The sequence below is a fragment of the Oreochromis aureus genome, linkage group 6, assembly GCF_013358895.1.
Source record: "Oreochromis aureus strain Israel breed Guangdong linkage group 6, ZZ_aureus, whole genome shotgun sequence".
Lineage (NCBI taxonomy): Eukaryota > Metazoa > Chordata > Actinopteri > Cichliformes > Cichlidae > Oreochromis > Oreochromis aureus.
The window spans coordinates 21,092,544-21,111,116 of NC_052947.1; the positions used below are offsets into that span (position 1 = coordinate 21,092,544).

Sequence of the window (18,573 nt, forward strand, 5' to 3'; positions counted from 1 at the left end):
CTCGGCTACGTCTGCAGGGATTAGAGCGCTTTCCGGGTTTCTTCACCAAGAGCGGCATCTTGAAATGACTTTAATTTGTTTCATTTGAAATAAACTGCCCAGACACTCAGAGTTCAATTTTATGGATGACCTATCAGCACTGTTATCCAATCACAGTGTTAAGAAATGTTTGCCGTGTGTTGGGGTGCTTTATGTTTGGCTCCCCGTGCATTATCTGTGGCTTGTTATAGCAGCAGAGTTTGCTTCGGCATGTTCTGATAGAAAGAGACACTATACACAGACCCAATTCGCCTCTGTGTTTTTCTGCCCCCTCATTATACATGTTTGCTCTAATAACTTGGCTTTATGCAAAAGTATAATACAAGTGACAAGCAGAGCGCCGCACAAGCCTGGGGAACAAAGGCTCCTGGGACTGCCCTCGACTTAATTTGATGTTTTCCTCCCCTCTCTTTGGAGAAAGAAAGAGATTGAGGAACTTACTGAAGATATCATGCCTGTGTCCTGTGTGTGATACGACATACTGAAGGGGCTTGGAGGGATCGTGACTGTAAACCCCAGTATGCTCGTGTCAACTCCTATGGCGAAACTGGATTACGCTTTCTCTTGTCTCTTTGAATAGAAACACAGCTCGCTAGCATGGACTTGGCATGACCGTGAGAGGATAGCAAGCTCTATCCTGACACGACTGGCTGAGGCAGACTGGGCAGATCACCAGCGGTTCACAGCAAAAACATCTTTTATGAATGCACTTGCCTCATGCATGTTTAAGCTCTGAGGGCAGAACAGTAGCCATGAGTAAAACAGGCAATATCAATTAACTATGTGAGAAGCTTTGTCAGCACGCCAGATACTAAGAAGGCACCACATGACGATGCACACTCAATGTACGTATACGAGTAATCACGTTTGATAACCCGCCGTGATAAACTGCTTATGCGACACAAGCTCGGCTATATGGCTTTTTAATTTAAACCACCTTATATCATTATATCGCAGTAATAAGCTATGACAAAGGGACATGTTGTGACTTCAGACTGTTTCCAAGAAGAGCTGCCCACTCAAATCACAGCTGAGTGCCAGGAAAACTAGTTAACAGTTTGGTGCTGTGGAGCTCCTTTGTGTGCAAAGGCTGGTGCGTCTAAGCTCAGATGGCCACGCAATGTTACACCGCGGGTGCCTTAGTGGGCGTATACATACAGCAAACTTAAAGTACTTCGCACCCAGGACCCCTACAGTGCTGGATCGGCTATTGTGCACCCAAAAGCCTGCGCCTGTTCTTAATCCTCATAATTAGAATAAATTCTTACTCTTCATTTGAACTGACTGACACTTGTTCTCTTGACGGTTTATGACCACGGAGAAGGGAAATCAAATCTAAAGTATTCTTCCATGCTTGTATATAGAGTGTACATTATTGGTCTGTTTTTAAGGATGGAAAATATATCATCTGAATTTCCCTGAGTCATTTAAACATTTTCTTCTACGTGCTGCTAGTTCTTGATGTTCTGGGTGCTTTATTAAGAAAAATAACAGTGTCAGGTTTTCGATCAGATGCCTGATATGAGCCGTAATTAAATTTCACTCACAAGCACTTCTGGTGTTGATTGTGACTTCCATCTTTAAGGTGCAAAGGCAGAAGTAGCAAGATGGTGTCATAGAGTCGTAATGTGGGAGGGAAGAGGTTGGGGTGGGTGGATGGTTCAACATGATATGCAGCTTTGCCCACAGGAGCCTATTTGTTTCCTTCTGTATTTCTCTCTTTAAACTATGAAAATAATCTTTAGCTAACCCAAGGCAATGATAAAAAAATATATATTTTTTTGGTTCTGTTTTCAAGGGTTTGTTGGCAGGAATCATGTGATGATATTGAAAAGTTATACAACATGTTCTCACAGAAAACTTCCATTTATGGGTTAGTTTCTAAAATCCAATAATGGTAAATGGATTGGTGCTTATAGAGTGCTTTTCTACTCAATTTGAGCACTCAAAGCACGTTCCTACTACAATCCTCATTCACCTACTTTTACATTCAGTTTTTCTATGCAGTTTGAAGCACTTTTGCCCTAATGTTAAAGCACACAGTGAATGCATTGGGGTCAACTCGGGGTTCAGGGATGTGTAGGTTGGATGAGCCAGGGATCGAACCACTGAACTTCTGATAAGTAGATTAAAAAATAAGAAACAAACAAACAAACAAAAAAACAGATAACAGCCTTTCTTTGAAGCCATGACCAGTAGACTACTGCGACTAAATGTCTAACTGAGTCAGTTACTGTCACACAGGCTAGTGTCCAGCACAGGGTTCAGTAGTCAGGAGTTAGCTGTTTTGTTTTACCTGTCAGCAGACACCACGTATCACATGTAGCACATTGAGTTATAACAAGCTGCTGTTTTGATGTGTTTTATTTCTCCCTTTTTATGCATTAGCCCCACGCGTGCACGCTGTGGAGAGACACGGGCGGGATAATGCAGGCCTCTGCCACAGAGAGAGGCGTCGGGCCAAGTCGCACTCCTGCCATCCACAATCCATTCAACATGCAACACACCGCTAGTCTCTGTGTGTGTTGCTGGAGGGGAGCAAGCACTGATACCCTCTTAATGTCCTTTAAGCTGGGCCCAAGTGAAAAATCGCTAATGTGAAACAAAGCCCAGACCATGGCGATCACGACTGAAGCCTTGGCTCAGCACTGTACTGTATTTTGTGTTGTGGCTAGTGTCTGAAGGGAATTTGGTAATTACTTTTGTGTTTGTGATTGCAATTTTACACCTGCCATCCCGGAACGGTGTTTATTTAAAATAATACAGCTTGTTAGGATCATTTAAATGGACTTATATGCTATGTAAACGGACACGGTTGGATGAATCAATTTATGAGTAGACAGGGAACGGTGATGATGTATATAAAGCAGCAACACTATAGTCACTTTGGTATTGCTGCTACTCTTTACCCAAAACAAATATATGTTATTCTTTATGTCAGCTTTGATGTTGATGTGCATTTGAGCAGTTGCAGCACAGAAGGGACGTGAACATCCACTCACCCGGGCACTCTGTCCAGCAATAAGCTGGTCATCTTCAGTCTGGACACTAGTCCTGCTGCGAGTATCATAGTCCTCCTGTTCAAAGTCAGAATCATCTTCCAGCTCCTCTGGTGTCTGCAGCAAACACAAAGACAGAGATAAAGTCAGAGATCAGGAAACAAACTGAAATAGACAGCTGAAAAGGGCAGTTTTTTCTGCTTTCAAGCCCCAATGTGCTGAAATCGTGTCCTTCTGATGCGTAGAGAATGGCTTAAAGATCCCCGAAAAGTTAATTGTCTCTGCCATTTTCCTACGTAAGGTCTTCCGTCATATTAAAAACCATATCCAATAGGTATTTCTGAATCAAACTCACAGCCATAATGATTTATGCATTATTTACTGAGTGCTAAAAAGATAACTGGGAGGAAAGAGAAAGTCATCTGCAAATGCATTTACTGTAACATGCCCCAAGCATGTTGTTTAACTGCAGAAGAACAAATTTAATAAACTTGCATTTGTGCATTATTCACAGGTAAATATCTGGACCCATTTCCACAAGATCATTGATTGTAACTGCAGTTTATACAGAATGATGTTAAAAAGGAAGCCAAAAAGGGCTGCCAAGTTTTAGTCAATTAAGGGGAGGAAGCAGCTTGGGGCGGAAAGCGATGGTGCAGGCAGAGTATTTGTGAAAGGGAAAAGCTCAAAATCAAAACTGAGCATAACAGAGATGCTACCAATATCGTTTCAATCGCTTAAATATTATAATCAGTGTTATTATTAATTTACTTTTAAAAAGATGAAACATTGTGACTTAAAGTCTTTAGCCAAACTCTTAAGTTACTGTTTGAAGGCTGAATGCTTTTTTTGCATAATATTTAAAAACTGCTGTGCAGTGATTGTAAATTCTTAATGTAATTCAAGGCTAAAATATTTTCAAAGCCTGGGAAAAATCCCTGTGTGTTTCATCAAATAAAGAATTCAGAGGAATTAGCAAGAAGAAGAGGAAGAAATGAGAGAATATCTGCTTCAGTTTGTTTATAACTTTGTATGTGTTTTCTGTACGAGGCAAGTGACTCAATCATTAATAAGCATCTTTATTCCTCTCTGCTGTCTTTTAAGTGACGTCCCAATGATAAAGGCTGCTAGTTTGCCAGGTAACTTCAAAGCAAGTAGTTGATCTAACGCAGATGGATCAGTTTTAACAGCATCACAATGATAACACAGCTGGGCGGCTTAGCTTCTGTGGAGCAGAGGATCAAATATAGACATGTATCTGTGTAAAATTATTCTTACATGGTGACAGCCTGTATTCACAGTTCTGTCACAGCTATGCTTGTGAAGAGCATAGTGTTGCCTGGTTATTTATATCGGTATTATAATAAACTAACAGTAGTTTAGTTTTTCTCAAAAGGAGCACTTAGAGTGTAAAACAGGACCACAAAAGTACCACAGGTTGCTAGAAGGGCTACATTTAACTGTGCTAAATTTCCTTCTTAATCTTAGTACAATGCGAATGATTTTCTTTCAACTCAATCAGTGATATGATTATTGTCTAAATAAAAATAAAAAATGTGCCCATTCTGCCCTAATGATTGCATCGTTGAACTAAGGAAATAAAAGGCAAAAGGGAAGAGCATTTACACAATGGAAATAAGCTACTTATAATTTATTCACACAAATCTCAGGCCATATGGAGCTTCATTATCCATTCTTTAATTCAAGACAGTTTGTTTGTTCACAATAAAATTTCTTTATACTTCCATAATAGCCTGTGTCGTGCGTATCCATTTGTAATAAAGGTTTTATAAAAGCAAATGTTTTATCAACTCATTCTACTGCAAAAACCTACAATTTAGCTAGCATACAATTCATTTATTTTACTGTTTTATTGAACATCAAATCATTTTTTAATCATTTCTTTTGTTGGTAGCTTCACTAAATTATAGGATCTTGTTTCTTTACTGATCTAATTTCATTTTATAGATATAACAGTGTTATCGTGTCACAAATTAAATGCAGTATATTTCTGGTGCAGTTGTTTAAGTCTCGGGTAAAATATCCAGGATAAGGGAACCAGTTACTATCTTTGTGAGACAGGTTATTCATGATAGCCAATTTAAAAATAAAAAAAAAGGGCCAGCTGTGTGAATGTGCAGCAGTGAAGATGATCGGTTTTGCTTTTTGTCAATAAAAAAAAAAGTCTGATTAAAGCTGAGATCACACAGACATTAAGATTGTGATAAAAAAAACAAAAGCAGCCCCCTCATTGATTTCAATCAGGTCATTGCGTGGGGGTGCCAACTCCGAGGTTGCGTTACCTTGGAGATTGTGTTGCTATGTGTATAGGTTTCTGCTATTTACCTAGTGATCATTTTAACAAGCCTAAGGATCTTTCAATAAAAGAGGCCTACTATTGCGATTACATTTGAGCATTTACACAGGCCATGAAACAACTTAACCCCATCAGATCACAGCAGCTCCTTTCATTGATTTCATTTTTAATCTGAATGTCTAGTAAGTTTGAACTTTCTAGGTGAGACATGCTGTAGGTCAGTTTCCTGAGACTGGGAAACTGTGTAAATATTGGTTATATTGCAGTCTCCACCCATTGTTCAGTTTCATATCTCTTCCATTCTGTGCAATACTTGCTACTTTCCCCCCTTCCCTCCTGCGTGCATGTGTATGCGGGTACATAAAGGCCAGGACAAAAACCATGTTTCCAAGAACTTTCATAATAACTTTCCACTCTACTCAAGTTCAGCCTCAATTTTTAAACACTGTGGAGAATTGGTTTCTTAATCCACTGACTGCTCATGAGATCTGTGCTGTACAAATTCTAAAGGAGCTATTACTCGGTCTAAGTGGGGGAAAAAATTTTAAAAAGTACACTTAAAAAAAAAAAAAAAAAAATTACACGTGGCACCAACATTTGCTATCTATACGATGAAGTCAGACGACAGAGAAAGCAAGGATCTTCCAAGTTGTTTCCCCAGAAAGTAATTGAACTTGGATAGGATTATAAAGCCAGCTGGTCCCGGGCAGTTCAAAGCTGCCTGTTTTACATTATTTACTAACATCAAATTATTTTCCATAATTAGATTTTTTTCTTTCCGAAGCTGAACTGGGAAACCTTCCAGCCTGCATAAAGTTGAATAAATGAATTACGTGGTGAAGAGAGGAGGGACAGTTGGGGTGGGGGGGTGCAGATACTGTAACATCAGATTTGGTACGTGAAACAGTAGAGCTGGTATCTTGTTGTTATGCAGCCGTTTTATCGTGACACGCTGTCAAGGGTTCTGCCAGATTCATAACACAGATCATGTGACAGGTGTGACACTCCAAATGAGAATTGTAGATTTCAATTATGCGCTTCTTCATCCTTAGGGCGGATGTATTTTTGTCACAAAACTTCCACTATCATCTAAGACAGACGGCAGCACAGTTTTCAGTGGGAATCCCTATGATATATAGCAAAAATTCTGGAAAGGGGTGTGCAAGTGTCACAAATTTGTCATGTTCACCAGTAGATTCAGGAAGTTTTTAAAGTCACAGGTTTTATGATAGAAAACCCCCCACAAAACACAGGTTATTACCTCAACAAGACAGATATTTAAACCGAATATAAAATAGCCTAATGGTAGTGAAGGTGCAAAAAAGCATATATTCAAACTAAATAAGCTCAACACTTTGTCAATGACAAATTAGCAGCATTAGGAAATGAACAAACTGTTCAGATGTTTAAAATAAAATACCCAATCAAATATTTTGAATACACAAAGGAAGACAGGAAATTGGTGCAATTAGCTTTTTTTTTTCTCCCCCAACTGGCATTTCAAAACACTTTGACACTGTCGCTGAGCTCTAGAAGCATTTCAAAGTATCTCAGCTAGTGTTTCCCTTTAGCTCTCTTAAAGAAGATAATGGACGTACCCTTATCATGAGGACGGCTTTTCTGACGTCGCGGACGCCATCGTAGACCAAACGGGATGCATCAATGAACTCGTTCTCCTCAAAGGGCTGTGGGGGGTTCATACTCAGTGCCTCGATAGCTACTTCCACTTGTTCAGCAAATCGGGGCATTACTGCAGGAAGAGAGAGGTAATGGAAGTAGAGATAGAGAACAAAAGAGAGACAGGAGATATGGGTTTATCACTTTTTTCTATGATAGGTGAAAGGTTATGATTAAGTAGAGGAAAATATATAAGAAAACACAGCTATGACTGTGCTGTTTCTCTGTCCAAGGACATGACCACCACTGTCTTCAAAATGTCTCGCAGCACATTCTTCATCAGTCTGTGTTCACTTCTGGAATGTCACCCTAAACGTCTGTGTAAACAACAATATGCCACTCACACACTGCACACCAATTAGCTACTCCACATCGGCTTACCCGGCACGGAGACTGGCCTGTCTGTCCTAGATCGGTTTGCGTGTTTGCTGCCATGTGGCACAGGGCAGTGTATGTGTGTGTGCGTAACCTGGGAGCTCGCTCGGAGATGTCTGTGTGCTTCAGTGTTACAGCGCAAGGACGCGAGCTCAGCCTGTCAATTCACAATGCCGATGAAGGGAAACAATTTCATCAAAGTCTTTTCGAGGCAGACAAAGCCAAGCAACAAAAGAAACGTCCCTACTGACCATAAAAAATGGTTGGTTTTGTTGTCGGTACCCATTGGCTAGACCTGATGGAAGAGCTTTATGCTCTTTGTGTCTTCAAATGAATTGTGCTGAATATGAATAGACATTGTTTAATATCCAAAAATACAGACTGAAGGTTTTAAATATTTAGCAGGCCACCTTTCCAAGTAATCTCCTGTTGTGTCACAATAATTGAATTCCAAGTATGATAATGTACTTTTTTTTCTTCTTATGGACCTTGTGCTGTAGCAAATTATCATAACAAAAGCAATGGCTTACCTAGAAAGCCAGCAGCAGCTAGAAAAAGGTGTCCATTTACTGTATATTTGTGGGTCTCTTTTCAAATACTACAAAAGCCTAAAAACCCACCATTACTTTTCATTTCATTTCAGTTGCACAAATAGAAAAGTATTTTCTTTGAATCCGGAATAGATATTAGAAAATGACTTTATGTACAGAAGGACAGGGTGAGACAAAGTAAGAGAAGGACATACTGTTTTATGTGTTTTAGGGAAAAAAAATAATTCAGCTGCTTTAGAAGTAATAAGCAACAAATATGTATCAATGGAGTGGATTTTTGAAGTGCTGATACTATGAATAGTTGAAGACAACATCATTAGAGGAGAAGACAGCTCTAATGAGCACAGAGAGATAAGAAAAACAGTGGAAAGGACAAATGAGGTATTGCAGTTTGGCCAGAGAGCCATGTTTGTGATTTTATTAGCATCTTCCACACTCTCGCCCCATTCTGATATGAAGAGTGAACTAAATCAATTAAATAGCTTGCACTAAAGGTGTACGAATCTGCAGTGTGCTTATTTGTCTGATATAAAACATACGCTATATTTCACCAAACATAAAAGGCACTACAAAAAAAGTCTCTCCCTTTTTCTTTTCATTTTTAATTCAGTTTAATCCACTTACTGGAGAAGCGTAAAATAGGCTTTTGGGAATTGCTGGGAAGGCGTTTTAAATAGAAATATTTAAATGTTCTCTGTGCTCTTAATGAGCAAAGTTGCTGATGGTAAGGAGCAATTTCACTCATTCCAGTTGAAAAATGATGAAGGGAATTAAATGTGACCATGTAGGGATGGATTTTTTTCACCCTCTAAGCTTAAGCATACTTTAAGTGAGAAGTTATGGAAGTACAATGAATGCCTCAAACCTCAAAGCAGACATGGTGCGCCCCTGTGCCATGTTTAACAAGATTTAAACAGCACAATCTGCACAGTTCCTGATTTCTAAGCCACAAAATTCGAATTAAGACGGCTACATTTAGACAATCAAACACACAGCAAAACTGCACGGAAGCACGCACTTACATTCAACAGGTGAACACAAAAATATCTCCAAATCAATGACGTTGGCCCACTGGGATGGAAAATTTTAACAAGTACAAGTTTGTGAACGAGGTTTCCAAATCTGTGGTACTGTGGTGGGTGTTTTCTGCACTTTGGTGGCAAAAAAATCAAAACAAACAAATAAGAAAAAATAAGCATGTGCAGATTTAACACAACTATTTATATTGTGTGACACTACTACACCTGCATGTTACAACATTGTTTGGCCTACTCATGATGATGGCAAACTGCTATTTAATCATAGTGAGAGAAGTAAAAAACGAGGGGTAGTAAATGTTGTTTATATCCTAAAAATGGGTCATTTGAACCCTTTGCTAAGTGGTTGCTAGGCAGTCTGTTGGTGCCATAACATACCATGGATATTTCAACTTCTGCTGATATAAATTAGATCACAGTGTTGTGAAATGTAAATGATGTGAGGCTTTTATAAAGTGTTAGTGATGCATAAATGACAAAAACAGATCATTTTAGCCTGTTGCTAGGTGGTTTGCTCAACTCCTGACGACCAAAGCAAAAAATAAACACACAGACAGACAGAGATTTTGGATATTAGAGTAAGATATCACATATCACAGCAACAAAGTTGCATTTTATCCAGTTCAATTCTTTCCACAATTCCCCAACACAGTCTGTTTAAAAAAAACACAAAACAACAACAAAAAACCGAAAAGCACTCCCAAGCAATGCTGTAGTATGAAGCAGGTTTGACATAGCTGACTTACTTTCTGTTAGCTGACTTGATAAATTCTAAATATTAAACGATAACGGTTATCAAGACAGGGGTTTTCTACTTTCTTTGTTAACTTCAGACTCTCTGAAGGGACATTATCAGAGGGACAGGTGATAGAGCTCTACAAAGAACATGAAAAATATAATGCCATTGTTTACCACTCTTACAATTATCTACCCATTTACTTATTGTTTTCATTTCCTTATTGCCCTGTTACTTACATTCCAAGACAATATAACACAGACACAACATTGTTAATACTAAGCTATTACTTGGGTATTGCTCATTATTTAATTACATGGTATTTACTTTATCATGTTATTACATGATATTTACATAACGTGCAAACCAAAAGTGTGACTATTAATTCACAAAGTAATGTATATTAAGTTTTACTCCACAGTGTTACCTGTCTCAGCAACATCACACAGACAGACTCACAAAGAGTCCTTTCACAATCTGAGAGCCACTGGTCTAAAATATTACTACTAAAATATTACTATATGTTTTCAAATTTATATACTTGAATAATTTTTAAATATATTTTAGTACAACCTTTAGACAATCTTTGTTTTACCTCTTAACCATTTCTTGAACTGCTGTATGATCATTTCCCTTCAGAGGAAATCATGTGTTGTTGCGTCTGACTTTAATGGCAGTGTGCAAATGGAGCTAACAATCACAGTTAGGTGATTTACCTTAAAATTTGCTATGCACACCTGGTGGGAAATTTCACTAAAATGAGGCAATACAAAGCCATCATTATCTAGACATCATACAGAAAGATATTTATTTCTCGCATTATGTCAGTCTGCTGCCTTTTTTGGAGAATTTATCAGCAGCAACAAGGTAAATAATTAAATTAAAGGCAAAGAAAATGCCACTAGAGTGACCCAAATGATCCATTCTTACAATACTTGTTATGCACAGTTCCTTTATACGATGTGAAAAGCTTTTTCTTTCAGCTCATTGAACCAGAGCAGTTATCAAATGGCGGTGTGACACATTTGCTGATAAATACGTGAAGTGCTATTATGCAGGCTGGATCCACCATGTTTACCTTTATTAAATCATATGAAAATTACATTTAGGTGCTACACATTAACCCGGTTCAGTATTAAAGCCATCATTGTGTAACATTTTGAAGTATGCTGCACAGACTGTAAATAAAAAATGTGCATTGCGTCTGTGTTGGCTTCGAAGCCTCGAAGGTAACATTCTGACTGCTGATATGTCGGCTGTTTGGAGTCACGAGTTACTATATTTAGACAACAAGAAGAACTGCAACGTTATCAAGGGTTGCAAGTTTGGTTAGCAATCTGCATTCATAAACCAAACTCATCTGCTAAACTACTACACCTACACTGGTAGGGATAAGGCCTAGCCACCAGCTCTCATACTGGTAAGGCTTTAAACCTTACCAGTATTCAAATGTATAGTTTTATGAAACTAACGATGGGATACAGAGGCAAAAAGTGGAACAGTGCTGAATTAATGATGGTCACATGAACAATTTCATGCGCATTGTTTTAATATTTATTTCCATCATCCCTGTACGAGTTATATAAAAAAAAGCAACAAAAAAGAAAAAAACCCTGCCATCTGCCTCTGGCTGTGGATGGTGTTGTGTTCACTCACTATGATAGAATAAAATGTTTTCCTCAAGAAGCCTCAGTCTATTTGGTGAGCTGTAATTGTCATGCGTCACTGTAATTGGCACAGTTATTTCAAAGCCAGTGAGGCCAGAGATGTGATTCATATAGACAATGAGACCAATGGTACAGTTTTGTTTTCTGGTAATGCGATTAACACTCGCAATCTCGAGATAAAAACAAGCGTAAATACTAACCTCCAAGTACAGTACACTGATGTCTGCTAAATGAGCACATCCACCGATTCAAACAGGGAACGTGTGACCCAATGAGAATTTGAGAAAAGGGCAAATGTTGGAAGATACGAAATACCATGTGACTAAACCTTAATTCTTTAGTCAGACCATAATTCGCCTGGTGTAATTTACAAAAGCAGAATGGGAGAGGAAAGAAGGTGGGAAGGGTTGCAAAACATGTTGCGTCAAGAATAGCTAGGGGCTTAATAACAGCAGCCCACGAAATTGAAAATTATAGAAGCTTTTATAAAACATATTACTGTCATTAACCTTCATCCCTGTCCTACACGCACTGCGGCCAAGCAGCATCGCCTCTTATCTGCTGCTTGTATTAATTCCCTGCACAGGTAGGCAAAAAAATGTGACCAAAAAGAAACAATCAGTGTTTTCCAAATGAGAGGTCAGATCCACTTCCTCACTCATATTGGCTAGATATTCAAGAGCGTTGCAATTTATCTGTTCAATCAGATTATTCTCTAGAGTTAAAACTGCGTTTTCCCCCATTCAGTGTGGATGATGAATGGGAAAAGGCTAATTTCTGGCATGCATTACGTAACACTCAGCAAGGCCTTTAAAATCTCATGCTACTGCACTTACATAAAGCAAAATCACTAAATGCGCTTTAAGATATCCACACAGCTTGTATAGCCACTTTCTAATTTTGAAAACGTTAAACTTAACAGCTTCGATGATCGGCGGTCGAACCACAAAGAGAATGTGCCGTATGTGATTCTCCTCCTGCTTACTGGTCTCCTCTCCTTCACTCTAACCTTGGTTAAATTGTTCCACGTACCTCTTCCTACTGCACTGCTATTCTCATAGCAATTTCCTCATCAGCACTCTCTCCCAACTTCTGCCTCTTTTTACGCACTGATTGAAAGGCCCCACCTCCTCTCCTTGCAAGCTTAGTTTGCCATCTGCTTCACATTCTGGTTAAAGACTCTTTTCCTATCATTAAAACAATAGACACAGATTCAAAAATTATAACTCATTTATCTCAACAACCGTGTTGTACACTTATGGGCCATATAAAAAACGCCATTTTGAGTGTTAAAAAAATAATAAAAACCACTGATTCTCTTCCTTATTTGCCCTTAACAGTTATTTGTTAGAGACACATTGGATGAAAGGTCTTTGGTTTTCTCCATTAGACCCTCCACTTGGCATTAACAAGTGGCTTCTTTGGGTACATGTGTGAATGTGCCCAACACACTGATGAGTCATTAAAAGCAGATTGTTCCTGCATATGGGCCCATTCCATTAGCACTTGTGTCTCTGTGAATGTGTCCTGCACTTGGAAACTTTGACAGTTAAGGACCCCGGTGTTCCGGTGGTCTGGACTGACATTTAGCCTTGCAAACAGAAACGATGCAGGCTTCCTTTTTTCTTTTCTGCAAATAAAGCGAGGAAGTTGTAGCTTGAGAGCACTCTACTTGAGATCAGATCACTGAAGGCGCATGTTAATGCCAGGTATGAGCCGAGCCTTAGTGTCTGATGCACTTCCTTTTAGTGCTCTTGATCCACTGATTTACAGGCATGACATGTGGGTGGCAGTGTGTCCATGTGTGTTATTACTCACTGCACTCACTGCAAAACCCTGGCTAAATCCTATTTACTGTGCCCTGATGTAATAACAAGGAGCAACATCGCCCTGCTACCTAAATGGCACTCTGACTTAGGCAATATATCAGTTTTTTAATCTACCCTCTCCAGGCACCACATTAATGACCAACTTAAAAATTTGTCCCTCCTTTTGAGGAGAAGATTAGTCTAAACCAAGGCAGTTAGTGGGCAGAATAGTGTATCAGTAAGGAAGGAGGGAGAGGAGGAAAGAGAGGGAAGCCATAACCACTTTCCCATTAGGCTATTGATTTTTCTCTCTCTCAAGGACACGCTTCAATCCCGGGCCCATGTGTAGACTGTCTGTCAGGAATCTATGGCTAAGCTTTACACTGAAGAGTTGTGAGCCTTGGCTGCCTGTGTTTTGGCCTGGGTATAAATCTGGCCACACTCGAAATGAGAAAGAGGGATGGGCAAATTGAGACAAGGTCAAAGGGTAGGTAGCTGTGATGAGCGCTGTGTGCCAGCTGTCAGAAAGAAAGGCAAGTGGCTGTGATTGGCATGAGTGGCTGTGGGCATAAACACAGGAGCAGTCCAATAAAAACACAAATAGCCAATGCAGAATACACAACTACCCACACACGCACACTTACACCCACACACACTTGCACAGACAGAGTAAGGGGATAAATGCTTTACACATGCTCACCACTGGAGGAAAGTTAAGAAAAAGGGACCACATCAATGAATTCCACTAAAATCCTTGCGCAAATCGCTTAGTGAAATCCTTGGTGACAGCTATTGATTTTTTGGTGGAGTCTAGTTAATTGGGCTCAGTACCCTCTAAAAACTGTGTGGTCCTATATCCCTTCCCTTTGTTCAGCTACACTTAATCATCTTTCCCCCTAGCTATAGATTTCTCCTTGACTGTGTTCAAATCCATAGACATCAGGTCTGTGAGGACGGAGGGGAGAGGGAGGCAAAAGTTCACAAGGATCAATAAGTGCTTTATGGTCCAGATCAGATGTGCATGGTAGCCCTTAAAAACCCCCAACTACTGCTAAGAGGGAAACAGGAAGGGGAAACACAACAGCTCTTAATCAAAGAGAAATATGGAGCCAATGAAACATTCGTCTAACACGGTTGCTAATTCCCCACCTTAACGTCTCAATTAGCAAATCGTGAGGAGACCTTGTTAAAATTGAAGACAGAAGCCCTCCCGAAGGCCCGGCATCTCGAGAAAACGCAACAAAAATTTGTTTGGTGCACATTCTTTCTGTGAAGAATAAATCACCTCAGCCCTCACCTTAAGGTGAACTTGGCCACCAGTCGCCTTAAACCTGAGTTTTAAACAAGTCTGTTTATCTGTGGGTATAGTGAAGTGCAAGGTCACGCAGTCGACTAAATCTAAACCAAAAACTGGATCAAGGTGTGAAAATGCATTTCCATTAGATTTACTTTTACCTTCTGAAATCGAAGGCTGTCACGAACCACAGTGTAAAGTTTGCGCGCACACATAATCCTCAACTGCAAAATGGGAAGTGTTACATCAGTAACAATCATTTCCTTTCAAAGTGCTAAATTTACAGGAGAAATTACTGCCCTGCATCTATCAAATTGCTGCAAAACACAGCCTGCGTGAAGCAGGAAACTGTGCATGTGACGTCAAGCCGTAAACAGCTCTCGATTTGTTGGTGTTAGTAACGCTGACATAATGCTTCTTCATAGTGCTGACTCTTGCTCCATGGAGGATTAATAGAAGCATGTGACGAGGTTAGAGTCATACAAAATTGACCTCAAGTCTCTGTAAGATAATCACCGCTGAACTCTATCAATTAATTACCCCAATCAATTAAACTGAATCATGCAATAAGTGAACAGAATGTGCTTAAAGTACCATATAACTAATACTGTAAGTAGACTGTTATGGTGGGGTTCAGCGCCAGAAGAGGGTCTCAGACAGATGGCTGTGTGAACACACGTGGCACACCTAATGCTGTTTGCGACTTATCAGCTAGCAGGGAGGGGAGCTGATTGTGTCTCTCAATTATCCCGGCAGATGAAAGTAACGAGCGAAACAATAGATATACCACCTCGCTAAATGGGCTCTAATGGGAGAGATAGAAAGCCAAGTCGGAAGGATGGGTGAGAATGGAGAAATATAACAAGGAGGGGAGTTGCTGCTGTGCTGATGTGAAAAGGGATTGCGGTCAGATTTTATTCTCGTGGACAGGTAATTGCGAAATTACTTCTCTCCTTTCATCCCGCATTTTTTTGGTGGGGGGTTTTTTGGCCATCTTTCATGATGCCACATTTTAAAGGCGTATTATGGTACATTTTTAAGGGATTGGCTAAGACACAGTATTTCATAGCCAACGCTGCACATTTTTTATCTTCCTTGCTTGTGTCTAGACACTTTGTAAACAAGACAAAGTAACACAAAATTGCATTAAAAACAGAAACTGTCACCAGTCTGCTTCTCTGAGTATTGCAGGAATGTTTTTGTATGAACAATTGCTGTAACATTTGGAGTTGTAACAAGAACGGCCCTGGCAAAAATGAACAAATTGTTTCTACTGAGACCTCTCTGCATTTTTCATGTGGCACGTCTTCACCGGTGCACATATCGTCAAGAACACAGCAAAGGCTTTCACCTTCTCCCAACTCGCAAATAATACTAGGCTGCAGCTCAACACCTGCGCTGAAAGTGGAAGCGTTACAAACACGCTGAAGCAATGTCAAAGTTTAGCTTTAAGTGGTGTAGGTGGTGACTGAGTGATACATGTTTTCCTCCTCTGGGCTTGCCGGTTGTACTAACTGTATACTCAGCCCTGCTGATGTTACCACCTCCTGTACATACTCACTTTCACAGATGCTTTCTGTATATCTGACACTGTTTCCTGTTTACCAAATGAAGACCACAGTCAGGAAGTAGACTCAGATCTACAATATACTACACTGCAATGTCTAAAGTATTCCCTCACCCATCCAAACCACTGAATTCAGGTGTTTCGATTACTTTAATGGCCACAGTGTATAAAATTAATCAGGGAGGCATGCAGACTGCTTCTGCAAACACTTCTGAAAGAATGGGTCGCTCTCTGGAGCTCAGTGAATTCCAGCGTGGTATTGTGATAGGATGCCACCTGTGCAACGAGTCCAGTTGTGAAGCATCCTCGCTACTAAATATTCCACAGTCAGCTGTTAGCTGTCCATAAAAACATGGATGAACAAAACACCATTGGGATGACTAGAGCAGAGACTGCAACCCAGGCCTTCTTGTCCAACATCAGTGTCTGACCTTCTGGAATAATTAAAATTAAATTTTAATTAAAAATTCCCATGAACACACTCCTAAACCTTGTGGAAAGCCTTCTCAGAGGAGCTGAAGCTGTTATAGCAACAAATGGTATTCCAACACCATATTAAAATCCTGTTGATTCTTATTATTTCTACATTTTTAGCAGTTTTAGCAGTTTTCTCTTGTACCTTAAATATTTACTATTATTTATTCAATTTTTGTAATATATCTATAATTCACTTTTCTTTTTGACCCTTGTGCTGATGTAAATTGAATTTCCCCAGTATGTTCAGAGGTAAAAACCACTGAGACAATATAAGAATTCAAAGTTGTCTCCTAAACAAGGATTTAGAAATGTGTTCATTGTTTGATCGGCCTGGAATTGAGACAAATGCAACTTTCCTGGAAGATGACATTGGACAGAGGCTGTAAATGAATAAATAAAACAAAAAAGTGAGAGTGGATAAGACTTTCTGTTAGAGCCAGGAAACTAATCAAAACTTTAAGACACTGGACACAGAAGCAGTCAAGTCGTATCTGTAATAGAGACCAGACTGGTGGACTAATGTAGCTTCTACATGTGTGCATTTGTGTGTGTGGGTGCATATACGTATGTGTTTCTATGTGTTAGGCTATTCCTAAAAGTAGCTCGGCTTGCCAAAAAGCTTGCAGCAAAATATTTTGACACAGTCTGTGGGTGAAGCACAGTGTATGCATCATACTAGTAATACATTAAGCTATGGCTCATTGTGGATCTTCTGCAGCTACACAGGCTCCGTGTAAAGCGCACTAACCAGTCTCAGACAGGAGCTTGATGGACTCCAGCACACGCTCGGTGTAGACCCCGGGCTCATAGTTTTCCATCTCAGCGTTAATGATGTGGACCACGCGAGCAGCTCGGCCCCGGATAGCTCCAGCAGTTCGGTCAAGAGTGTCCACATCACCCTCTTGGAGAGCTATTACACATTTGTTGACATCCTCAAGGATGTGGTTCTCTTGAGAATGAGAGAGAGAAAAGATGTCAGTGAATGAAAGTGGGAAAGAAAAATGAAAAGGACCCAAAGATTCTGTTTTTGAGAGACATAATTATTATTTAATAAACTGATTTTCCTGGAAATTAAAATCATTTTTATTATCATTGGTGGAGATAACAAGAATTGAACCTAATGATTCACATTTGTCTGTAAATGTGGATACACTGTTCAGTTTATTTCTCCAAGAAACATGTTGATTATGGATAAAATTCAATCCCTGTTGCTTTTTTTTGGACACCCCCAAAATGAAACTTTTTTCTGCTGCTGTTTGCTGTTTTTTTCTAGTTCACTGTATTTTGCTTCAAATGCAGTGATTTCTTATTTTTTATTAACTAAATAGTTATTTTGTTTTTCACATCAAGCCTCCATAGAGATTTTTTGTGAAAATTTGGTGCCAGAGGACACAAGCCACGACGTTCAATCACTCACTCGCTTCAAGGGAAAATCAGGAGCATGTGGATCATTTGCTTCAATCAGTCAGTCTGTGAGGAATTTGTGCTGGCTCATACCTGACACAGAAAGGAAGTCATCCACAGAGGTGATGTCATCCACAGCCTCAGTCAAGATGCGCACTTGTTTCTCCCACTGATCTTTGAAAACGTCCATGTTGTCCTGGGCCACCTTGCTTTGGGGGCGGGCAGCCAGAGTGAGTGCAGCATTGATGACCTGACATGGGACAAGAGGTAAAGACAGAAACATTTTCAGTAGCGTGGGTGTACATGTGTGCGTTTAAAATGAAGTCTTAAAGACATTTCTGCACATCTGTGAGTCGTTTCAGGAGAAAAGACATCTGTACTAGTTTATATATAAGATATATAAGAACATACAGCATGATGAAACAAAGCCTGGCTATCATGTCAAGACTCTGACACTGTGAGGTGAACAGTGTGGCAGCAGTGGCACAGTAAGTGAGTCCTATGCTCTTTCCTGTAGTAGTCATTAAGGTTTTCAGTCTATGCTGTGGCCTGCTAGTAGCAGCTACAGCTACAAACTAAAAGGACTTAGCAACCAAACGTTTGCCACATTTGCTGTGACAAAAAA

At 39.7% G+C, this 18,573-nt stretch overlaps 1 protein-coding gene across 1 annotated transcript in view; it reads right to left on the reverse strand.

The window, feature by feature from the left end:
- ctnna2 (catenin (cadherin-associated protein), alpha 2) overlaps positions 1-18,573 on the reverse strand; it is a 91,569-nt gene that overhangs the window by 17,913 nt on the left and 55,083 nt on the right. The window contains exons 4-7 of the mRNA XM_031754055.2: positions 18,042-18,198; positions 17,293-17,493; positions 6,954-7,105; positions 3,042-3,155 (exon numbers count right to left, since the gene is read on the reverse strand). Coding sequence (XP_031609915.1) covers positions 3,042-3,155; positions 6,954-7,105; positions 17,293-17,493; positions 18,042-18,198 — 624 coding nt within the window. The remainder of the gene's footprint in view (positions 1-3,041; positions 3,156-6,953; positions 7,106-17,292; positions 17,494-18,041; positions 18,199-18,573) is intronic.